Source organism: Nyctibius grandis, chromosome 12 (genome assembly GCF_013368605.1).
Source record: "Nyctibius grandis isolate bNycGra1 chromosome 12, bNycGra1.pri, whole genome shotgun sequence".
NCBI classification, from domain to species: domain Eukaryota; kingdom Metazoa; phylum Chordata; class Aves; order Nyctibiiformes; family Nyctibiidae; genus Nyctibius; species Nyctibius grandis.
The window spans coordinates 16717464-16743778 of record NC_090669.1 but is presented as its reverse complement, the minus strand read 5'-3'; the positions used below and the strand labels follow the sequence as shown (position 1 = coordinate 16743778).

Sequence of the window (26315 nt, the reverse complement as noted above, 5' to 3'; positions counted from 1 at the left end):
TTGACAAAGTTAATCCAAAATGGTTGAAGAACCCTCTTCTAGACTGCTCACTATCTTGGCACAGTGTTTGTCATTAAAATCAGGGTCACAGTTATAAAAGGCAATAGGTCAAAGCAAATACATACATCTGGATTTTTATAACTTTACTCCCCTGATTTGAAAAACGAAGATGTGTAAAATACTGTAAGTCATTCACTTACCATGGATTTAGTGAAAGGTCGAGCCAAGGTAAACAGCAGGGTGTACACCCACCAGTTACGATGAATGGAGGTGTAAATCATATTTCCAGGATGGACTGCATTAGATGTCACCCCATGGGGAGAAAGGCGTCGGTTCAGCTCATTGGAGAACAGTATATTGCAAAGCTTGGAACGATTGTAGGCCAACATAGACCAATACTCCTTCTTAGATGGAGAAAGCAGGCTGAAATCTAGTTTTCCAGAGGAGTCTTTAATTTCTGTAAATCTAAGAAACAGTAAATATGCCTCAGATACCCCAGAGTTAATTTCGCTCTCATTAAGAACAACATAAAATGTAGACAACAGAGTAGAACTTGGCCAGAACCAACATAAAAACAACAGCTTATTTAGCAGTTGAAAGCATCTACTGGAAATTGCCTGAGACCCAAGGAATAGTCCTATATACTATGGCAGTAATTATTGAACAATTAGCAAAAGCAAATGATAAATAAAAAGAAGTCAAAAAAGGCTTTAATGATTTAAAGGCATAGAATATAACTTATGAATCACTTTATTTTAAATCCAAAAAAAAGATTTTGCCACAGATCCACGAAAGCTCAATTAACTTGGAGGAAATAATGTAGGATAAAATAACTCTGCATTAGAAGCAGAGATAACCAGTATCCTTTCATTTCCCCTTCTTCCCTTCCCCTGATTATTTCATCCAGTGTTCACACACTGCACACTTTCATTTAAGTGTTCAAGTAACTACGGATGAGTCTTACTGCCTCTTAGACTCTTTTTGAGATTAAAAATTGATGAATATAAAGGGGTTATAACCTTGGTAACTTGCCATCGATAGTCTTATATGTTTAAAAGATAAACGTAAACAAAGCCAAAATGAGTTCTGGCAGAGTGTAATGTTTTTAAGTATACCCATGGCATGGCTGAACACAAATCAAAGTAACTAGTTGATGTTTTTTAATTGGGTCTGACAGAGCCATTAAACACCAGCTGTTTGTTTCTTTCCTTTTTTTTTTTGTTTGTTTTTAAGAACAAAGTAGTGAATGTTCTAAAGACATTTAGATGAAGAAAAGGAAGTTTTCATATAGCATTTCCCCCCCCCCCCAGTTTTTACAATGTGATTTATCAATTTACTGGTATATCTTAATATTAGAAAATAATACTACATTTAGTTACAGATCTACGTTTCACTCAGAAGAGCTACTAAAAATAAAAAGGATTTAGCAAGCTCTTTTTAATGCTCAGAGTTTTCAGAATCAGCTGGGGAGAACAGGGATAAACATAATTATAGTACACACTAGAAAAATGTTTTAAAATATCTTTACTAATTTTGCATCTCATGCCCAGAAATGAAGAGATCAGCTGGAATTTCTACATTCATTCTGGGAGCAAAATTATAATACACTCAGAGAAAAGCAACTACAGTATTTGAACTCAAGAGGAATCCAGGATGTTCTGTATCTTGCAGAATTAGCCCTTCAATTTCAACAACAAAATTTCTCTTTCATAATTTTTGATTAGATAAAATACATTTCTGAAATTAACAGGACTATTCTGGGAGGAATTTCCTATATTCATTCCTCAAGTAATCATTTATGATACCAAAAATAATCTATAAATAAAATACTTCGTGTATACTGTGCAACGGAAACACGGTGGCATATTTGGAGTCCAGTCCTGCAAGTGTGCTCATGTGAGTCAATCTTACTTATGTCGGCAATCTCATTGAATTCAGTAGGATAAGGGCTGTACAATCAAATTAACAACACAGAAATAAAGACAGAAGGAAAGTCAACCTACTTATTATTCTGGTTTTAATATGATGTGCTTAAAGTACCCAAAAGCTTAATTTAAACAGAATTCATTTGTGCTGAATCCAGAGAAGCAACTAAAAAAGAACGAAGAACCAGAGAGGCAAATACATATTTTGCCTTGGAGCAGTCTAGTATAATATTTTCTGCAAACACGGGACCTTATTTTTCCCTTAACAGAGGGTCTTGACTCCAGTGAATAGATCCAGCCAAGGTTTATGGAAGTAATTAGATACCAACACTTCTGTTTTACAACACAGTTTAAGGCTCGGAGTTCTCAAGTAGGTCAGAAAGTACTACTACCCAATAATACCTAATGTCTAAACTAACTCCTCACATCAACTTCTTGCCATTAAACAGATCGGGGGGGGAAAGCACAGTTATTTACAATGACCAGTTTAAGTGTTAAGATATACCATAGTGCATGTATTGGACCCCTTGGAAAAAGGGAAATTTACTAGTTGCATTTATTATTTTATTCAAACATAGACTATTACTTTTTTTTTGATGGTCTTCTATAAACCTTGGCTGATCTTACTGAATTAGCAATGAGCACTTTAAAAAATGTTTGCAAAAACACAGATAAAGATGTCCAGAGATGTGAGCTCTAGTTACACATAGCACTTAATACGGTGAAAAACAAAGATGTCATTTAAAATACTATCAGAGAAACAAACTTACAAAGAGGAACAAGCAGCTGACAATTCAACATAATCTCCCATTAAATAACAGCTCATTTATACGTATCCCGTTGTGCCCTCCACATCTGGCAAGTGATTGGAGTTGGCAGATTTATTTCTAGAGCTATCTTGCCTGCCCTGCAGTAGCCTCCCTCACTCCTAACAGGACTCTGCTACTTGCTTTCACAAACCTGGTGTGATTTGCAAAGATAAGGATGTCCAGATTTTGTTACCACCTAATTACTAGACATTTCATGTCTTTTAACACCAGGGAGGATTATTACTGGCATTTTCTATTGCTTCCTTTCATTTCAGCCATCATAAATTTAAAATGGTAAAAGTAAATCTATCTGCAGTGTGTCATTTATACCATAAGCCCCTGTGTTTGGAAGTGATAAAGGTTTCAGCCTGACCCTTGGCTGGTCTCTCTCTACCAGGTCCCTGGGGTTACATTTTATGGAAACATGATTAAAAAAATAAGCTTCATTCTGGGTCACTAAAACATTTCAGAAATATGAAGGTGGGGGGTGGAAGGGTAGGGGGGAAAGCACTCACACATCCTTCCTTTTGGTTTGCTAGAGCTGTTACACATGACCAAAAGTGAAATAGAAATCAACGGTAATGTTTAAAGCTGGACATTACAGGTCTAATACTACAGTCCCTGAACTAAATCAGAAGGCATTAAGTGGTTTATGCCCACTAAAAGCCAGAATTGGGGCATGCATTTTGCACAAGGAACTTCATTTAAATCAAATCTGTCTTTTCACTTATTAACACAAACACCACAAACTTGTCTGAAATAAGGCAAACCTCATCAACGTCTGTTTTGCCAACTGCACTTCTCCTGGCAGTAGAAAAGACGAGCATCTAACATTCTAATTAAAAAGTTCACCAAAAGAGGCATGGCCAGATTTCTAATATGTATTAACTACACTACTTCCCATTTTACAATTATACAGCTAATGTCTGCATTGAATTTCCTAATTTCTCATTATAAAACAATTGGATTTCATCTAGCAGTTTTTAATTGCATTGTTTCTCCTGCTAAAATAACTGCACATTCTTCTTGGTAAGATGTTGAAGTTGTTGAATGACAAATCAATATAGGTCATGCCATTCAGATTTAATCAATTATTATTCCATCTCCTCGCAAAATCAATGAGTGGTCTGAAATGTGGTGAAAATCTGCATTCATACAAAGAACGATCAAAAAATACCCACATACTGTTATAAAACTAGAACACACTTCATCCAGCAACAGAGCCAAATCCAGTAACGTCCACAGGCATTAGTAATGCTTCAATTTTTAAAAAGATTATTTAAACACAAATGCTTTAGTGCAGGGCCTTTCGTTTTCAAAAACTTTTGCAGTTCTGCCACAACCGGTTTATGCTCTAAGGAGTGCAGATTTCAGCTAAACCAAAGGTAAGGGTCACCCACCTGTGTGATTCAGAGGACACCATCACAACCCTAGCAGGAGATGACCGGCATAAAACGTCTTCCAGAAGCTGGACAAGATAGAAATGTCCCAAGTGGTTCACCTGGAAGGTGGACTCCAGGCCATCCTCCGTCAAGCACCAGGGAGCACCAAACACGGCAGCGTTGCAGATCAGGACGTGAAGAGGCCTGAATAATGAGAAGTGTTGGATAAAATCGAATCAGGAAAATGAAATCTCCATGAGACACACGTAATCACATTGCTGTGTGAGCTGGGCCAAGGCGTGTGCTGGGTGTAAGTGTGACGGCGGCGGCGCGGCTGCAGGGCGGTTTCAGTGGGAAGGAGCTGCCCCGCGCTGGATGCGGCCGGTTCCAGCCGGTTCTGCGGCGGCCCCGCCACAGGGCCCAGCTGAGCCCCTCAGCGATGCCGGTGGCACCTCGGGGAAGGCGTGCTGCAGGAAGGGGCTAAACGCCGTGCAGCTGGGAGGAGTGAGGGAAAAAACATGGAAAACAGCAGCGTGAATAGGACGGTGAGAGGAGGAGAAGGGGCAGGAGGTGCTCCAGGTGCCGGGGCAGGGGTTTCCCTGCAGCCCCGGGAGAGCCCACGCTGGGCAGGTGTATGCCGGAGGGCTGCAGCCTGGGGAGAGAAGCCAGTGCTGCTGCAGGGGGAAAGTGTGAGGAGGAAGGAGCAGCAGAGAGGAGCTGCTGTGTCCCGACCACAGCTCCCCATCCTCCTGCGCCACGCAGGCTGGGGGAGGTAGATGGGTTGGGATGAAGGAGTGAAGTTGAGCCTGGGGAAAGTACGGGAGGGAAGGAGGGAGATGGTGTTGTTTTAATTTTTGTTTTTATAGAATCATAGAATCATTTAGGTTGCAAAAGACCTTTAATACCATCAAGTCCAACCGTTAACTCAGCACTGCCAAGTCCACCACTAAACCATGGCCCTAAGCACCACATCTGCACGTCTTTTAAATACCTCCAGGGATGGTGACTCAACCACTGCCCTGGGCAGCCTGTGCCAGTGCCTGACAACCCGTTCAGTTAAGAAATTTTTCCTGATATCCAATCTAAACCTCCTCTGGCACAACTTGAGGCTGTTTCCTCTCGTCTTTTTATTTGTTACTTAGGAAAAGAAACCGACCCCCACTTCGCTACAACCTCCTTTCAGGTAGTTGTAGAGAGCGATAAGGTCTCCCCTCAGCCTCCTTTTCTCCAGACTAAACAACCCTAGTTCCCTCAGACGCTCCTCATAAGACCTGTGCTCCAGACCCTTCACCAGCTTTGTTGCCCTTCTCTGGACTCGCTCCAGCACCTCAATGTCTTTCTTGTAGTAAGGGACCCAAAACTGAACACAGTATTCGAGGTGTGGACTCACCAGTGCCGAGTAGCGGGGGACGATCCCTGGCCCTAGTCCTGCTGGGCAGGACTATTCCTGATACAAGCCAGAACAAGGCATATGCCCACATGTTTTATACTTCTGCAGCTTGTGACATGCTGTTAAAAAATACAAGTTGATAAAAACTGAGTTGGAAAATAAAAACATCCTCCAGAAGCCGAAAACTTTGGTGGAAAAACTGCACACAATACGTATGAGATCCTTGATACAGAACCCTTCCTCAATGAACTCATCTAACCCAGTTTAAATAGAAATGCCATGAGGAAGGAACTTGAAATAAAGCATTCCTAATTTGCTTTGCAAATGGTAAGATTCTACCAAACTAAGCTAGAAAAGAACCTAGACTGACACATACCTCTCCCATTCAAAAATCAGGTCCAGAAAACTTCAAATTCCTTGATGTTTCCACTGTAATCTCAGGTTGCTACACACCTTGCAGCTTTTCCAACCTCCACAGCAAAGTCAAGGACAAACACCCTTTCATTTCTTCCTTGTCTTTTTTCAAGTCCTTATGCAACACAGCAAAGAGTCCGGTTCTTGGACCTGAAATGAATCTACATTTGCTAGATTGTTTCTTCTCTAAGGAAAGCTTGGCATCTATAGTATATTCTTGTCCTTGAGTCAGAGTCTGACGCAGCAGACATCAGCAAGCGTACCTGAGCAGAAAACCTCAGACTCGAGAATCTGCATCTGGCATCCCTGGCCCTGATATAATTAAATAAGAAAGGTTGCACAAAATAATAACTGCTAAATAAATACCTTCCGTTCCTGCCCTAACTGTGCACTAATACCTGTGATGTCCTAACACCACAATACTAAGATCTGTCACATTTGTTTGTTTAGCCCTTTCCAGCCTATTATGTCTTTACTGCAACTGGCCAAATCCTGTGACACAAAATCAACCACACAACATAAACTCTAATTCTGAAGTTCATAAATTAAGTACAGCTAGGAAAAATAGCTGCTTGCCCTCTCTTCTTTTCAAGTGCTTCCTCACAGCCCTACACACAAAGGATGACAGGAGACCCAGAGTCAGATCATTTTTCTACATAGTTGAAGGACGCATATACTGCAACTCTGAGCATCTGCAAAAGGAATTCTGGAAAAGAATGTGAAACATAAAGCCCTAGGTTGTCAAACAAACCTAAGTAACTAGATTCCTTCAGGCATGTTTGAAAACCCCAGATTTTGATAGCCCAGTTTTCAAAAAAACATTTCTGGGGGAATCAAATGCACCTGAGCTGAATACTGAAAGAGCTGCATAAGCACTGTCATAAACAGTAGGCTGTATTTCCTTATTAAAATAAATTTCAACTTCAAGCCCGCTGGGAAGGTACCAATGTAGTCTGCTTTAATAAGAAGTTAACAATCTAATATCTGTACCTGTGCCAACTTGGAAAATTTCAACAAAAAAGCTTCAGAAGCTGTATGAAACTTCTGTGTACCTTGGGAAGTTCATTTTCTGAAGTGCTGAATTTCTTATTTGCCTTTTAGTCAGTGACACTTATATGCATGGTATCTTCACATACATACTACACTCACAAAAGAAATTGAAAATAAAGGGGGACTGTCCTTTTAAAGGCAAGGTTCTCTCTGCTCAAACCAACTTGCAAAAAAGGCAGTTCTTTCTTTCATCTTTGCAGCCTCACTCAACACAGTGCAAGCAGGCTATTTACTAAGATATGCAGGATAATATTTTAAAAGGTACCTGACCTTTTGAGGCATATTTTATCACAATGTTTTAAACCCGAGTTCATTTTGCCTGTTCGAGATGCATCTGCCGAGGAAAACAAAGCCTCATGAAGATTGAGAGTGCATGTGTGGAAACTTTGGATGATTCGTCATCTCTTCTGAAAGCTTATGAAAAGCTCTAGCAAGAATTAATTTACAGATTTGTAAATCTGCTGGGAAAAGGGAACAAATTTCTTCAACACAGATGCAATTTTTGGTATAAGAGCCTCCTGTATGAGAACTGAGGCACATGAGTACAGCAGTAATATAAAAAATACCATCACCATTCCCTGCAAAGGCAAATAGGGCACTTTTTAAAAAGATCGTAATTCTATTTGATAATTGTCATATGTACTATGAAGTAACAGACCACAGTAAGACAGAAAGGACTCATGTACAAACCAAAACTATATTCCACCTATCTTTCATTAATTCTAATTACACAATAACTACCAGAGGCAAAATATGCACTCTATACCTAAATCTGTCAGCTCAATTAATTAAAAAGATTATTCTAGAATTATAAAATTATAAAATGTAGTAACTTTTAAATTGTCAGGGCATTTAATTGGGTTTTATAAAAGAAATAAAATTATGCTTCCATCCTTTTCAAGAGATTTGTATTTTTCAAACAACATTTTGTTCTAATTTTTTAAAGTAAAAGTAATGAAAATTAAAGAGACGGTAAAGTTAGAAGTTTTTACAATATTCTATTAGAAAAATCTGTGAAGAAATACAGAGACATTTTAAACTAATACCATACTGAAAAGGTAATATCAGGTTCTCTTTTAGAATTCCTTTATTTTTAATTAGGGTCAATGGTTTTAAATGGTTAAAAACTGATTTCTCTAGAAAACACGACAGAAAAGAAACCTAAAGGGTCGTATCAATAGATACTGCTGTTGTGCTTCATTTCAGCTCAGAAAGAACCACCTCTCGGATTTGGATCCACGTCCATTAAGCTATCGGTGTCTCTCATCAGACTGCTAACAAAGGTCCAATTACTGAAAATTGTCATCTAAGTTTTTGTGACCTGGACATTTACACACCAGGAAATGAATGAGATTACCTATGTAACAGCCACCATATAGTTATGAATTTCAGCCACAGATGACAGATTCTAATCTCAGTGGTGCAGAGCTCTATATCACTGAACGTATCATTATGCAGGAACAAAATTTTTAAGATACATGACAATTCACAGCACACATCTGGCACTACAGCTTTGCTTTATGACAGAAGCATTTTTAAGTGATAGCAGAACTATGACGTTGATTTCACAAGTTCATTAAAAACATTGCTGCAATCTATATTAGGCTTCTTCCTGAGCCCAAGGAAAAAAAAAAATCCCTCTTGGTTTAAAATAGTTTGTATCTCTGTATCAAAGGCACACCTAAGGCCAACAAAAAATGTCAGCAGAAAAGGAAAATTTTCTTTAGTGTTTACTCCTGGTATCGACATTACCAGGCTGCTCCCTCTAACCATGACGCCTATTTGATATTTCTGGAAACACTGTACAGTTAAAACCTTGCAGAGTGTTTTGAAAACTTACCCCTATGTCTCCTTAAAATGTCTTCAGTCAGTGACTCACATCACACTAAGTGAGCTAAGGTGGTCTACGATTACAATTTAAGTATGCACTGGGACTTGAACATAAGCTGCTCCATCATAGCATGTAGTCACTGTTTCTTATCCTTCACAGCATGACTGAGACTTAAGAATACACTGCTTTAACTGCAAGCTATACAACAATTCTAGAAAGCTCTCACCATGCTGGTAAGCATAGCTACAATTTAGTGAAAGTTACAAAGCAAGTAGAACTAACAAGAACATTCTTAATCATACATATCTCAGCTGAAAATCACCTAATACCTTGTGCACTTCACAAGTCTGTGATACATCACCAACCCTTGCACTGGGCACGTCATTCAGATCCTATACGCTGTGCTCAATTCACTATTAGAAGCAACAAAGCAATCCAACTGCTCGGCATTATTTGAAAATACAGTAAATTAATACATTAGAGAGATACAGAAACTAAGTTGTTGCTATAAATCAGTTATTTATGAAATTTAATAATCAATTTGTTAGCACCTGATGTAAAACTACGATCTGTCAGCAGCCTCCCAAGCTGGCTGTATGCAGCAGTAGACATTTCCAAGGGAATTAATTACTGATGATTTGCAAAGGTAAGAATAATATTTTTCAACAAATGTAGCCTGTGCACTAGGAGGTTAAACAAACACCACCAAAATGTCAACAGAGCTTTTGGCTTTGCTGTTCTCCCATTTCAAATGTAATGAAATAGTTAACGAGAAATTATGCAAAGGGAATACTTTCATATCTTCCCATGAAGCAGAATGTCACACCATCTGGGGCACTTCTCAAGTGATTTGAAAAGTTCACACTGTTTGGAATTACACAGAAATTCAACAGAAAAGGCCTCACCATATCCCCAAAGTCCCATAAGCAACTGTAGACCTATGTCACGGCCAGTAAAGAAGGCAGAGAGTTGGGACTTCTCTTCCATAAAGAAGCAAAGTCACAGCCCACCGAACTTTTCCATCTCATAAATCTTAACACCCATGTTGCTTTCTCTCAAAGTTAGAAAATGGTCCTTCCTTCTCTGAGGGAATGCCTATATTCACAAAGGAAATAACCAACATGCAGGCTAGGCTTATGGCTCTCCAGAAAAAAGGGTGAGTTAAACAACCACCTCCAGAAATCCCTCTCAGTTTTACAAGCAGCACTGACGGGAAACTGAGAAAGGAGAAAATCACTAAGAGTCAGACGGCAGCAGGAAATCTCAGAACCATGTATAATCTAACAGCGACCCAAAAATATTTACTTGTTTGATGAAAATAAAAAAAAAACACAAAACACTAAAAATAAGAGCACTGCTTAACTGAATGAATTTTGGAGACAAATGCTTAATGTCTAACTTCCCTTTTTCTAAAAATACTGACTGAAAAGTCAGCAAAAATACCCTCTCTTGCCACTTGTCAGCTGACAGAATTGTGGATCCTTGTCAGACAGGCTTCATTTTAAGGCAAGCCACTAACACAGGACTTAGAGCCCTGATGGATGACCTGCTAGAAGCATGGAAAATTCTCTCAAATTCATCCTACTGGATTTCTTTGCAGGATTTGACACTGTTGATCAGCAAATACTTCTGCCCCAGTTCCAAGAGATTAATGGGAGTGGACTGAAACCGTTCTGCTTCTTTCTTCGTACCAAATACATGGGAATTATTACGAGCAGCTGCCCCTATGTCTTCATAATATATCAATTGCATACTGCCACATAGGTCAGCCATCTCTCAGTCATTATTCATTACCTCTATAAAATCTTCAGTATACAATTTCATAAACATTTGGAGAAGGAACAGAGGTCTCAACAGATTTAGAACTAAACAGAAAACATCCATTAGCCCTGGTTTTCCCTTTATTAGCTTTCCTTACACATACAGGGGGGAAAAACGCAACCAAAAAAAAAACCGCACATCATCTTACACCTCCAGAAATTAATGTTATCTTCCTTTGAAGAAAAATTCTGTCATTTTAGCTCCAGGGGGACAGACGAGTTTGAGAGGCCTACTTTTCCTCTTAATGGAGTGCAGAAGCAATTTCGACTATTGTGAAAACATTGAAGTTGAAATAACAAAACATTTAAACATTTAACTTTTTTAGACATTTAACATTAACACTTTAAACATTTGTAATATTGCCCTCAAACTGACCTTAATTAAACCTGCACTGCCCAAAGCACCTTCCCTCAAAAATGATCCAAGGTGGGATTTTTTCTTCCACTGTAGTATGAGTTTCAGAAAGATTACACAGAAAATAAGAAAAGCAAGGATGAGGTTTAATTTGTTGATACGATCCATCTCCCACACTTGGCTAATTTATACACTGCAAGTATGGTATGTGATACCAGAAATCTGAGAAATTAGGAACTTTTTAATCTACATTTTCTTAATTGGTATCATTACATCAGTAAATCACTTTCTTTTGATAACAAATTATTGCTTAAAAAATAAAGGTCAAGATTAGTATTTGTACTTGCTTTTTAACTTATAACTACAAGGCAGGATGGAGAAGGACAAAGAATTATATTTCACAGGCGTGTGGTGGGTTTCTTCCTTCCATTACGTTCATACCAGGGACTTTCTCACCTTTTGGGGGCCCATTATCCACAGCTCTGAATTTCCTTTTGCATAGCTATAATCTAACCCTAAATTTCCTCTGACTGACAGCACACAGTATACTCAGGGTATTGATATTAATAACAGGTGTCAGTGCTGCTCTTCCCTCACCTCAATGCCTCCTCAGGACCACAGTTCAAACCAAAATCCACCCAAGAAACCACATTTTCCTTTGTCAAAGTGTTGCATCTTTGCTAATTCTGTACCCCTGGGGACTCAAAACACCTCCATATGTATAGATTTTGAAAGTCCTGGGGCCAGGTTGGGGTAGAAGAGGGATAGGATAGGGCTCTGCAACTTAATTTCTTATCCATTCAACCTCTCAGCATTTCCATTCTGCATCTTCTTACTTTTCACAAGACCTGGCACAATAAGAGGAGCACTTTGTTCCACTCCTTGCCATGCTTTGCAAAGTATTTTGTTTTGTTTTGTTTTTTAAATCTCCCTGATGCTTAGGAGACAGCAACAATGAAAATATCCAGAATCCGGTAATTTTCATTCAACAGCTCACTTAAAGACATTAGCTACCTCAAAGTGGACACATACATCTTTTTCAAAATCCCAATAGCAAATCATTATTTACACATATACACAAGTAGATACAAATAAGCATAAGCCAGCTGTAAAGGAACATTCATTTTTGCAATAACGATTGAATGATTTGTTGTTTCTGCACATACTTCTAAATATATGCATTTCGTTTGTACACAGTAAGTATTTGTTAGAAAAAAAGAAAGCTACAACTCACAACGAAGGTCAATTACTACTTTTACTACATATTCGTGATATTTCCCATTGAAAACAGCTAACTCCTTGGAAAATGTTTTCAGGACCACGGCTGATCATTCAAACAATAAAACACTTCATGCATTTTGAACATTTCACTTGGCAATGACAACTCCTTCCTCTGTTTTGCCTAGAGATATATAGAGCTGTAATAGAGTTCAGAAAGCCCCTAGCAGCTGCGTGCTGCCATTCAGACCTGAAAGATTCCATGTTGTGATAAAAATTAATGTACTTTGACGTCCTCTGGGATTTTTGGTGCCTTGGGAACAGCTAATGAAGAAATACAACCTTTTCAGACTGTAAGGCAAATTTTTGGATTCTAAGATTAAGACACATGTGGTATATGCATGGCCTGTCCAATGCCAGCAGTAAGGCTTCCATACCCAAGTGCCAGAAGACTCTGCCCATAGAAAGCCTTTAACTAAATAGACCAAATACATTTTAGTGTATATGTAATTAAATAGCTACTCTTGCTTTATATTTCAGAATTTTTAGAAGACAACATCAATTAAACACACAGATCTTCTTAAAACCCATTAAGCTATAATGCTGCAAAATACTTGTTTTATTTGCAACAGAATACATTTTAATCAGCCATATTAAGTCATACGTATTTTACTTCCTTAGATACTCAAAACAGCCACCATAGCTGGTGCATCTTGTGGAAATTTTTTAGGAAGACGGGGCCCCAAGACTTTATGGGCCATCTTAGACTAAGCTTAGATTTAGGCATAGACACATGGCTCAAAATGGGAACCAGAACAACCAGCGTGCTAAGCAGAAAGCCACTGGAGGTTTATCAAGGTTTCTTTGTTAGGTTACAGCGAAAAGAGTGCAAAGTGTCCAAAGACAAGTAGCAAGTTCACAAATTTTAGACAGCATAGTTATAGTCACAAAACTATGTAACAAACACCTAAAAAAAATCTTTCTGTTAATAATATGTAAAACCACTTAATATTTTTGCAGATGCAACCATATGTAAAGTTATGGTGAAATGTCAATCCTATCTTTATTTTAATATGGACTTTTACTTTTAAAAAAAAATGTTCTGAGGCAGGAGATATTTCCATGACATAGCAGATGAAACGAAAGGTGATCTGGTGAAAACATTATGATCTCTGCCTCCAGTAAAAGCGGGGAGGGGCTAAGGTTGAGAGATTTTTAATTTAAAAAATACTGAGAACAGTTTTTGGATCCACATGACTTGACACATGCTACCACAATGGGGTAATTGTGTACGAGAGCTTAAAAACAGACGAAGAAAAAAAAAAAAAAAAGAAAAAATATTTATGCAGAAAGCCAATCTCTAGGCTTTAATAAGGCACAGCACCACCACAAAGAGGAAAAACAGTTTCACTCTAATATTATTATGTATGTTTCAAATGCACTCAGGCTTTGATCTTATTTAAATTTAAGATATGTGCTGTCTGCAACAGTAACTTCTGAACTATGCATGTTTCAATACTTAATTCAATGTGGATATTTTTTGATATTTCAAAATGTACAATGTTGTCCAGAAGTTTGTTCCTCAGTGGCACTGTCAGAACACCAACTGTATTCTAAGTTGAGAAGACAAATACAATAGCTCAACTGTTACTAGTTTTAATTCACAAAAAGAATTTCTAGAAATGTCAAAGAGTTAACAGATTTGTACAGTGTTAGAAAATATGTTCAAATTTTGAAAGACAATACACAGCAGCAACAATCATCTCTGACAGAGATACATCTACTACAGAACCATTAAGCATATCGGCACTGTGGCACCACTAAAAATTAATTTAAACCATTTTTTCTGGATCTTTTAAGTTACCTATGCAGCAGCTTGCTAAACAGATCTCATTTTCACATATGTATTTATCTGTATGAATAGAATTTATCACACGTCTATAATTTAATTGTGATTAAATTGGAATTAAAAAACAACACACATGCAATATGTCAGTTACACATGAAAATGCAGAAAAACAGTATTCTGAAGTGAATTTTCAGCAGGCTCTGAAATCTTAATTGAACATGCAAGGTTTCAGAGTGCTTCTGCTTGCAGCATGAAAAATGAATGTGCTCATAGAGTTTGAGGCCTCAGCTAAGGAAGCCAGTTGAAAATCTAGCCCTTTCCATTTTGGGTCTGGTTAGGGAAATAAGAAGAGACTATAGTTCCAAATGGAGAATCGTAATTCATAACTGCTGTCTTTTCCGTATTTCTACACACAGCACAAGTGAATAAACTGTTAGCGTATGCCAATTCTAACCACAAAAAAAAAAAAGAATTCCTATTTTAAAGTATAGGAAAGTAACTTCAGTGAAAATCTACATATTGGAGTCCTGCATAATTGTGAATTGCTGCTACCAATTCATAAAATTCTAAGTAGTAGTTGTTGGCAAACACTATTGTATATCTTTGAAGTAATTCAAGATTTTTCAGGATAATTTCTTTTTTTTTTTCCTTGAACACTAAGAACATTAAATTGATGTCTTACTGTTTGGCTAAAGATAACTTTAATTCAAACCAAGTGGCACTATGCACCACTCAAAACTAAAGATGCACATAAAATTTCATCTGTAACGTTACTGCTCACTTCTGCCTGCTGTTTCGATCATGGAAGTGTTCTTTTGCTGAGGATCAGGCAAATGCCATGATAACATGATTGTAAATATTGACAACAGGTAGCTATTCTGGAAATTTTAGAACTGAGACATTAGTGCTGTCCTCCAGTTAAAGTATGCAGGTTTTAGTCAAATATGCGATGATTAAACTGGGAAATAAATACCAAAGTATCACATCTGCAAATCCACACTCCTACACAAATACCAAATCCTACAGACTCAACTATCAAACACTGATGCTGACTACACTTAAATGCTACGTTGCATACAATCACAGGAGGGCAGTCATTTTGTCTATAAAGTGGATTAATACCAACCATAATTCCTCACATTGTGCCCACTCAATGAAGAGGAGATTCAGTTTAGTGTTTTTTAGTTCCAAAAACCTAGTATGAAAGATTGGTTGGTCTACCTGTTCCAACTGCACAAAAATCAGCTAATGCCAAATCCGTCTTAGCCCAGAACATTATTATAAACAGATCATTTATTTGATTTTCCATAACAGAGACATTCAATCAACTGCCTGAGCTGGAAACTAGCAGAGGGTAAAGACTAGATACAGATAAAAGAAGTAACTTGAACAAATCTGGCCATTTAGGTGCACTGACACCTCTTTTCCTACTCTCGTCCTAATCCTAGCACTGTCTTCACATGGAAGGAAGGTGGAGGTCATTGACTCCTGGTGGAAATATCCAGTGGGGAATGTATCTCCAGACAACAAGCCAGGAATACTAAAAGATAGCCAGAAATCACAGTAAATTTTAAAAAAAAATAAATAAAAAAATCACAGAAATAACAACATTGCATTTTAAACTACAAGAGAGCCTAAAATTAGTCACCGTTACTGTAACATAATGAACTGTCTTTCTCTAAAGAATTTGCTCTGTAAATCCTTCAGCCCTATCTTTTACCAAGTTAGACTTCCATTTTATGTATTAGTCACATTGTGTTCAGGTTGTGCTACAATGAAGTACGAGGTAGATCAAATATTAAACAGCAATATTGGTTTATTCTGTCTTCTCCCAAAGATGACTTTGGGAGATCCAACTCAGTTATTGCATTTAGCTTATTCTGCTCACAGAATCTTTTTCTGTCTCTCACAGTTACAAACTGGAGAGCACTGTTCTGCTCGTAAGGAGAGTTTATATTCTGCTGCGATCACAGAACTGCAGGATCTAAAATAATGTGCAAAATCCTTCTCCCTCAAAGCTTTATTTGAAACTGCATGGAAAAAAAAAAGTCTCAGAAAGAGAAACAGCTGTATCAACTCAAGAGGATAGATAATGCAAACAAAAAATTTATTTTTTTCTATGAGGGTGAAGGATTTTCTAGAATACATTTATATGAGTACAGCATATTTTACCAGTGTTTATATACTCTGAGCCCAAATTTTATCTGTGGACAAGGCTGCAACACCTAACAAATCCAAACAGGAATAAAAGACTTCTATCAAATCTCTTAAAAGCATGATAACTTGAAGATGAATAATCCGACTTTTACTTTCAAGCAGGGAAGCCTTCTTAGCTCTTAAGTACTACTCCAATTTACGTTAAATGTTTCTTTCCAGAGTAACTCTTTCCTCCCATTTATTATGTATATTTTTCTCAATGCTCCCTCTGTTGCATCATTTGTTTTCTGTATGCAACCAGCCCCTGCTAAATTCCTGCTGAGCAGAGGATGACATTTCTTCATTCTTTACGTAGTTTCCAGAATCTCTCATATTCTCAAGCACATTCAGGAAGGTTTGGGGTCTTTTTCCCCCCTACAAGTTATTTGATTAAGGCAAGAGGTTTACAATCTCAGCAATTTTCTCTCTGTTCCCTGAAATACCACCACCACCTTCCCCCGCTGCAATAGGTTTTGATGTTTAAACTCGATGAAATTTAGGGATCATTTTTCTGGAGTAGCTCCATTTTAGTTTTCTTATCCAGGGAGAGATCTGTGAAACACAGTCCTTGAAGACTCTTTTCCAATAGCTATCAACTGGGGAAGAACAGGCTCCCAGGTTGTGATGTGACTATGAGGACACCCTTATATCTGCTGAAAAACAATAGTACCTACAGTGACAAAGTGTCCCAGATAAGCAGAATTTCAAAAGACAAGCAAATCTATTCTCTATTTCATAAATTGTCAGTTATTAGCTTAGATGTCACCAAGACCAACAGATTATGTAGGCTACCAAAGTGTCCCAGAAAGCAATAGTGGACTGGAGAAATTAAACAGACAATAAAATTATCTGCACCCAGATGTTTAAGATATTCACCGCTGAATACTAAAAGTCTCTTCACATAATGTGCTGTGAGAAATAAAAATACAAATCTTTATTAAAATGTGTGCATTCATATAAAATTTCTCCTTCACACTTCAAAATTATTGTAGTTTTTTTCCCAGAAACGAAGATCTATGCAACTCAGAACTCAAATGATAGTTTTGTTTAGAAAAAAAAACAAACACTTTATTTGCTTTTCCTACTACTTTATTGTTAAGAAATTTGTAAGAGATTTTGTAAGAAAGAAAACTCTATACTCATATTTCCTTTGCTTATTAATAGGATACAGCTATGTCATGGGAACAGGGGAGAGTACATCACAGGATGCCTTCTCGTACAGGTGCATGAAATCAGATACCAAAGCCTTTTAAGAAAGTTAGGCTACCAGCTAAGAGACTTGCCAAAGCATAAAGAACAAGACTCAGTCTGTCACTGAAGCCTGTGAGATTTCTTTCAATTGCTCATAAAGCTACTAATGCAAAGGAATCACTGATCTGACAAAAGCCTCTGGACACTACGGCAAAACAAATAAACGAAGAGACAAAAGTAGTTAGTGTACGTTAGGGCTGGAAAACACATAGGGCTAGCATTGTAGTAATAAGATGCTACTGCCATATAATTGCTTTTCTGACCATATCCAGACATAGTTAAATCACAAAAAGTCAAAGCAAGAAAGACCTAGTAGGTCTTCCAGTGCATTCTCCTGCCAGTGCAGATGATTGTAAGGTAACTCTTCCATATCTGTATCAGATGAAAGATCTGCTGCTACAGGCAGTGTGTGGGGTCTGGTTTCCATCCAGTCTCAGACTTTAAACAAAATTTAACTGGAAATTCATTTTGGTCAAAACCCCACAAGTCTCACAACAGATGCAGACCTTAGACTTTCCGATAATGCTTGGTGTAGCCCTGCCAGACACACACACATCTGAGCACAGATTCGAGACAGAAATATCTGAAGGCAAGGCAGAGGCTATAAATGCTGTCTATTACTAAAATTTTTCCAAATAAAATGAGAGTGAAACATTAGTAAAACCTGTCCACCACTGACAATGTAGCTTAATAGACCCACACTGGTAAAACAATGTGTGCCAACAAAAGTAAAACAGGTTTTACTCATTCTATATCTTTACTGATTCTGTATCTTCTCTTTTTCTAAGTTCTTTGGCAAAAATTGATTTTAGCATGTTCACTTCTAAGGATTCATAAACATGCATACCAAATGGACTATCTAGGACAACCATGGTATGATCTGCAACACACAAATCAAGTTAAGAGCTGTATTTAGAAGAAGAGTGATCTTTTCACTGTACCATATAGTTTTTAAAGAAACTTAGAAAATTAAAAGCATGAAGAAGCTAAATTAAAACACTTACTGTTCATACATTATGAAACCGAGTTAGTATTAAAGCAGCCATACTGCAAGGATTTGTCTTTCTATTTCAAAAAAGTTTTAATATATGAAGATGATATATGATAAGAAAATATTGTTACCAAAGATTTTGGCAGTAAAGGAACTTGTGTTAGAAGTCAGTTTTGACAATTCTTTGAATCTGAAAGACCTGTAAGTACTAAAATGTCATCTGTCTATCCATGTGAGATTTAGCTTTGGCAGTATTTCAAAAGTGAAAAAACATTCTTTTTTATATATTTTCCCTACAACAATATATTTTCAAAGCTGTCTAAGAGGCCATATTCTCTTGAGATCTACAGTAAGATGTATATGTGTTACAGAAACATCTGTAGAAAAAAGCTAAGTTTGAAGAGTCACAACAATCAATGGGTCAAACTGAAGATAAAAACATGAAGTGTGGAATATATTGTCAAGAGTTGACACTTAAAGATTTCAAATCATTTCTTCAATTTAGAGATTCATTGTTCTGTTCAAGCTAAATTAAACAAACCATTTGGAAGCTAACCTGATTATCTCCATATAAATCAGTCTATTGTTAAGTGATGTCATTATCAACCCCCTCTCCCTCTTTTTTTTTTTTTTTTTAATTATAGACTATTCCAGATACAGGTCTGGAAAATGAAGCTGTCGGGCTCATAGGGCTATTTTTTTTTAAACGCTTTAAAAATAAAAAGAGAGAGAAGGCTAGAAAAGAAAGCAAGACAAGGAGAGCACTAATTGCTCATCCCTGACCTCTTCCAAACCACTACAAAACCGATAAAAGTTGCCTGAGCTGTTTTTTTATGCAGTTCAGCTTTGGCCTTTTTCGATACCCACAGGGGTATCGATGCCCCTTTTAGAGCTGGGGCTACACATGGAATAATAAGAGATCTGTAATTATTTTTTTTAAGATGACAACAAATTATCTTTAATTTACATTTTAAAAAATTCCTGTGAAAAGATTATTCACTAACTGTAGCTGCTGATCAGTCCTACTAGGGTGAATTCTGCCAACTGTGCTCAGCTGATAAAGTCATTAAAATAACAAGAAATTATTACATGTAATTTTCTGAGTACTTACACATTCTTGGCTTTGAATGCTTCAGCAAAGTGCTGTACACTCTGAAGAGAAGCAAGGTCTAAGGTCATTGCTTCTACCTTGGCTTTATGCTGGAACAAGAGAAAATATAAAAAAAAAGATAAATAACAGCAAGTTTAGTTCACAGTATCATGTTACAGTAAATGTGTTATGAAACTTGTCCGATTCTCTTGTTTAACATTATAACCCCCAAGTGAATACAAATCATCAAAAGGAATGGACGAGCACAACATTTAGTGCCAAAAGTATCATTGCAATTTTGTAGTTCTGCTAAAAACGTACACTGTGTAACACACAGCTTTATCTACTATATTAACTGACACAAGGTAGTGTTAAGGTTAATACAGTACCTTTTTTTCTTCAATTTAGCTGGTGAAACTTATGTAACTCATGAAATTAGAAGTAAAGTAAGCATTATTCTTAATGCATGGTATTTTTTACGTATCACACCAATAGAAAAACACTCAGTAAATACTTTGTAAAAACCAGCTAAATTCAAACTTGCACATTATTAATCCAAAACAATCTATTGTTCATAGCAGGTGATATAAAAGATAGTATAAAATGAGCATAGAAAAGAACCGATTAGTCTACACAGTTTTTCATACAGTAAGAGTTTACAAGTGCATCGTATCTTCTAAAGAAATTGCATATCTACTTAAAATCAACTTTTCACCTAGAAGAGGATGTGCAATCCCACAAAATGACAGGTTAACCTGAAGGTGCTAACCTTACGCACCACCAAAACAACTCTTCTCGATATTTTGAGCTTCAAGATCCCTGTTCTCAGATCTTTTGAAATGCTTACACTCCAAATCTCAGAACAAAATTAATCAAAAGTCTATTTTCATTGCAACTACTAAAGTGAAAGCCATCACAGAATCAAGTGGACTGTGGCTCTTTCAAGCCACAGTTCTGAACGAGCTTTCATTTGGCTGCAGCTGTGTGTCTGCACCACAGCATCCAACAGTTGTCTTTAGTTCTTCCACAAATGCTGTGCTTTAAGACATCTATGATCCTCTGCAAAATACCAACTGTCATGACATGTAACTCACGTAGATCCCCTAAGGATTATGAACCTGTGTATTTGTGCTCACCCTCACTTTTAGACTCACTGCTACCCAACACCATACAAACTCTCTAGTACACAAAAGAAAGACGACAAAAGCCTTGTACTTTCCCCAAACTTAAACATGACAACTCTCAGTCCACTCTGCTTAGCTTATTCTGTAAAAAAGAAATTAGAGGGACACTTCATATAATTCCAACATGCTACCTACACCTACGTGTCATGGTTCAGTCTGGACATTAGCACTGCTAAAAGAGTGAGGAAAAGATGGGGCAGATACAGTGGTACTACGCAATCAAAGGCAGCATTTGAGTGGAGAGGCAATAGGAGCTTTGTTAGCACCCTGGTGCAATGGTACTGTGATTACAAGGTTATACAATGAGCATTTCTGGAGGAACAAAAAGGAAGCAATATGCACGTCAGTGCAGAAGGAAGCCAAGAAAAGTGCTTCCATTGTCTCCCAAGTTCAAGCAATTCATCTGATCTCTGTTTCATTACATCTGGTACTTTTCTCCCTACATCTGTTTTCTATTTCGCTAGCACCCATTCTGCCTGCTACAATTACATTACAGGTTGGGTTTAAACAGAACGTCACTCAAATTCCTTTTGTCCCACTCCAACCAGACTTATCAGGACAGCAAAATAAATACAACTGAAATTTCGACAGGTTCTGTTCCCATCAGAAGTATAAATTGACAGAGTCCAAAAATGTTAAACCCAACGTTCTTATGAAGAGTTTTTTTGCCCTCACAAGATGCACATCATTCTGGAATTTGTTTTACCCCACTGGGTAAATATTTTTTTCTGTTTGATGGTGAGAGACTTGAGAAAGGCAATGCTGCCTTGCATTATGCAATAGAGCTCCAGAACAACTTCTCTTCAACTTTGCTGTTCAAAGCTGTTTACTTAATAGAGAAGCAGTGTGCATAGTTGGGTTTATTTTGCTTCTGCTTTCGTCAGTTGAAACATTCTCCTGTCTCTCCTAGGGGTAAAAGGACAAGAATGCTACAATTAGGGGGGTCAAAAAAAAAAGAGTAGTCCAACAGAGGATACCACAAGCTGTTAGCTACTGTCCTCTTGGCGACACAGATTCAAGTCCACACTATATTACTCAAGTAATGGTTTTCCTCTTGGTGCCACACGTCAGGCTTCTGCTACTGATTCTAATAACGGAAAAGAGGTTTCTGTATATTTCAAGTCCAAAAGAAAAAAGAGTATGATGCCTTCAAAATACTTTCAGAAATAGAAATTAAACAGATTAAGATTGGCCTGGATTTATGGATTAATATAATGAAAATGTAAAAATCAGAAATTTAAAAATCATAAATAAATTATTGAAAGTGAAATATAGTTGACTGTCACATAGCAAATGCAAACTACAATTACGTTTCTTCTGTACCAGTTCCATCAATGAAATGAGACCACCTTTCTATTCATACTCCATTTCCTTCAGCCAGTAAGATAAGTTATTTCAAACAATTTAATATTACTTCACCTTTTTTCTTTTAGCTTTGATACACATACAGTTACAGAAAAAGACAAAGAAAACATTTGTTAAGTAATTCAAGAAACTGTATCTAAAACGACCTGAAAAAAAAGGAAAAATGGAGAAGGGAAAAAAGGATGGGTTTAGTATTTTTTTCCATTGAATAGTTCAGCAAAGGCACATGGCAAAATAAAATTTTTTTCAACTTTCTCCCTGCTTTTGCTTTTTAAAAAGCTGACGGTAACAGTCTGTATTTCCTTTGTATACACACAAGGTACATACTGAGCACAGAAACACCCATTTGCTCTGTTTTCCTCATAGGAGAAACTGGAGCATGTGACATCCAAAGCACTCGGATCAGAACTGGCCACCTCAGCTTCTGAAGGCAAGCAAAAAGCCAAGCGTGAGTGTTTTCTCTGAACAGCAACTGGGGAAGGAATCCATTTACATATCATGAGCTTCGGCAAGCTCCCCAACTTTTCTGTTTCAGATTCTCCCTTGCCAACTGAGATTCAAGCAGCTCTTACTCCACCGAGGTATTTTGTAGACCATCAATTCCTACTTTAGTTTGAGAACATGAAATGCTAAACCTTTAGTATCAACTTATTTTCATTCCAAATTTTCCCACTCTTACTTCTACACTACAATTTCTTTAAAAAAAGCTCTGAATAAGGAAACATACTTGTAAGGTATGTTCTTAATAATGTAAGGATATCTCCAATCAATGACAACTAGAAGGTTTTTTTTTTGTTTTCTTACAGTAGCTCAGTATTACCTTTGTTATAATGTTTTCCCTCTTGCCCTATAAGCCTAGGTAGCACACACTGTGGTATTTATAGAAAAAGAAAACATTGGTTTTTTAATAAAAAATAAAACTGAAAAACATTTTTGCTAAAAGGCATCATAACTATAATTGTAATCCATAGTCAGAACTGATTGCTAATGGTATGCTGCAAATCCTGATCTAATGTGTCATAATTGTATTACGCTGATGTCTTTCACCATTTCACTTCACATATTTTCAGTACTGAATTATGCCTCATTTTATGTTGTGAAATCTTAAATGGGACTTGTCACTTCCCCACATACAGACGACAGTCTTAAAACTGACATCGTAAAATCAACACACTAAGGCAGAAAACTCCAGAATTTTTAAAGTGAAGTTAACAAAAGATATTAATGCTCCCTCTACTACTTTATTTTCAATTACATCATTTAAGGGGAAACTAAATAGCAGAATGAGTGTAGAATAATCTAAAGAGCTCACTTCTAAATCACAGGGCCATTCCTACGTGGCACTATTGAAAGCCTGTGCAAAATGAGCTGGTGCCCTCACTGCAGATCCCCAGGACATACGTCCCAACTGTGTCCAAAACCACTTTCACAACTAGACTCCAACCAGCTTCGTAAACGGGCAAGAGAGGCAGACACGCTTCTGCTGTCTACCAAACCTTCTGAAAAGGTCAGCTTGAACCAACTGAAACACTGCTTTTGGGATGGGGAGTATTGGCATTTCATGAAGCCCAAAGAGCAGTTCAAGGCTAACAATGTCTACGCACCAACATCCTGTCTTTGAAAAAACAGCCAAAGGTGGATCATTCTCTGGTTCCTAACAAGTCTCTTTTAAACACCACACAATAACATTTTGAAAAGTGCAAAGAAAAAATTTTAGCTTGTATTTCATGATTTTATGCCCAGTTCTAAGAGCATTTTATCAATATTTCCAGGTAAGTTTCATTACTCTAAATAACACCAGAAAACAGTTTGTTTAGTTTTGTATGTAAGCTGCTCCCCGTTGGAGCAAAAATATTAAAAATGCTTAAAAGCAATTGGTTATATTTTGCACTCGTGTTAGAAAAATGCTTATTGAGGCAGAAACTAACAAGGAAGTGAAAACATCCAGAAAGCAAGCAATTTCACTATATGCAATGTATTCACTTTACAGCTTAAAAACTGTTTAAAAATGAACAGTGCATAGTAAAGTAGTTTGGCAGTAAACATGATAGTGCATTTGTGTCTTGGTATTGAAGAAGGAGCCTTTTTTCATAGTGAATTTTTCATTCAAATGTAAGTGATGATTTACGTTAAATATAGGTAAAGCATAGCTACATTTTCCTGAAGGATTGCAAGGAAGTGAAGAGCAGTACAATAAGTTGAAGCATAAAAGCTTTCTCTGTCATAATATTTATTATAATGGCATATAAAATAGCTGAAATAAATAATAGATGACTAAAAGTAAATTCATATGATAAAGAATCTTTCCGCAGACACCATCACTTCTGACTGCTCCAGTTTCATACAGAGTTGAAGAGTCTTAATAAATATGCTGTAGCCCCTGTATCTTAATGTAAGTACAAGTCATTTTGTAAGGACCTGATTAAAATGTATCATAGTGGACACTAGATAATTTACTGTATAATTTTACTCTCACAAAATATCATGTATATATCTTTGATACTCAAAAGCCCTTAACTCAAAACTGAATACATAGCACAACAACAAAAATATCTGACTTTGAGGAACTGAAAATATAATAAATTGGTAAAAAGCAGTTTAATTTGATAAAGAAAAATCTTGATGACAACATCATGGAATGCAAATAGTTCTTATATGCAGCGTGAGAAACAGAAAATCTTCAGGAAAAAAAAGAATTTGACACCAAAGCTCATGTAAAGTCTGTGGAATTATCTTAAAATAGGTAAAGTAAACAAACAAAACTCAGCAGATGACAAGCAATGCCCAAATAAACCCATATTACCATGTTGAGGACAAAGTAAAGGATGTTTTAGAAGCACATCTGACAATTTGACACAGCTTATGACAGTCAATAGCCAGTGCCATGCACTATTTATGGAGGTACATAATAGGGAAAAAGGCTTTCACTCAGGATTAGGACTGTAAATTCTATTGTCCCTAATGTAGCCAACATTTGGTACTTCATGCAAAATGTATTTATGTAACGGCAGCTTCGTCTTGTTGTCTGCTTTGAATGCTATGCAGCTACTTCTCGTGGAACTGATTGGGACAGATGAATCATACTGCTCCAAGAGTCATCCAACTTACATGCTAGATGCTTTAATAATATGTTCTTCGGCTACATTTGATATACCTTAATAAAGTTCATTAGAAGACAGTGTGGTAGAATAATTTTACACTCATTCTTCTAGTGTGTCCCCCTCCCCGATATCAGCTATTTCTATACAGTACTTTCAAATTTTCACTAACTTTGTGCAAGAGAAGATGGTACACAAAACAAACTAATTTCCTAAATGCTAATTATTTTATTAACCCATATATGTGACGCACAGGAAAATAGCTGGGACTGATTGTGATTCTTCATGAAAATCAGAGATGAAAAGTTTTTTCTTTCTTTCATTAGAAAGAAAATTTATTTAGTAACGCTTGGTTTCACTATTTCCCAACATATTTATTTTACCTGTATTTTGGCTGTAACTTACTGGTTTAGTTGTAATTTACTGGTGTAAATTTTTCCACTAATCATCTTGCTCAATCCTGTCAAACGTTGTCTTGCTGTGCGTGAGCCCTCCCAAAACCTGATTTTGTAAAGCCTGGTTCTTCGTGCTTAAGTAACTAGATCTTCATGTTCTTCACAAAAATAGAATTCCTGCAGGTGTTACTGCCTACCAAGCCAAGTGAACAGCACATATATAAAGACCTAATGGTTCAGTATGAGCCTGCACATTGCTAGGATTACTGATCATCCTTGGACCTACATTTTATCATGAATAATTAAGAATTATTATTATTATTAATTTATTTTTATTTTCCTTGTCATTATCCCTTCTCCAGAACATTTATGGATGTTTGGCAGAGAACAGTGTTTACCTTTTTGGCATCATCTACAAATGAGAGTGGTAAAAGGCCTCTTCAGAAAAACCTGAAGCCCTCAAGCTGTAGTAGGATTGTACTGTAAATGAATGTCTTAAAGTTGCCATGGCAGCTCCTCACACGATAGTCTAGAACAAACACCTGAAGTGCAGATTTCACTGTTGAATTCAACAGGGTTATAAAAGCAACAGTGAAGTCTGGATCCTCCTTTAGCTAGAGATTAAATATAAAGGCAACAAATGAGCCATTGAAATTCTGAAGACAATAGATGTGGAAGAGTGATAAAGACGACTTGATATGA

The 26315-nt window shown here is 37.0% G+C and overlaps 1 protein-coding gene across 4 annotated transcripts in view; it reads right to left on the bottom strand.

Moving 5' to 3' along the window:
* WWOX (WW domain containing oxidoreductase) overlaps positions 1 to 26315 on the bottom strand; it is a 525183-nt gene that overhangs the window by 392999 nt on the left and 105869 nt on the right. For all 4 annotated transcript variants that reach the window (XM_068410983.1, XM_068410985.1, XM_068410986.1 and 1 more), the window contains exons 6-8: positions 19593 to 19681; positions 4135 to 4320; positions 201 to 465 (exon numbers count right to left, since the gene is read on the bottom strand). In XM_068410983.1, the coding sequence (XP_068267084.1) occupies positions 201 to 465; positions 4135 to 4320; positions 19593 to 19681 (540 nt within the window). The remainder of the gene's footprint in view (positions 1 to 200; positions 466 to 4134; positions 4321 to 19592; positions 19682 to 26315) is intronic.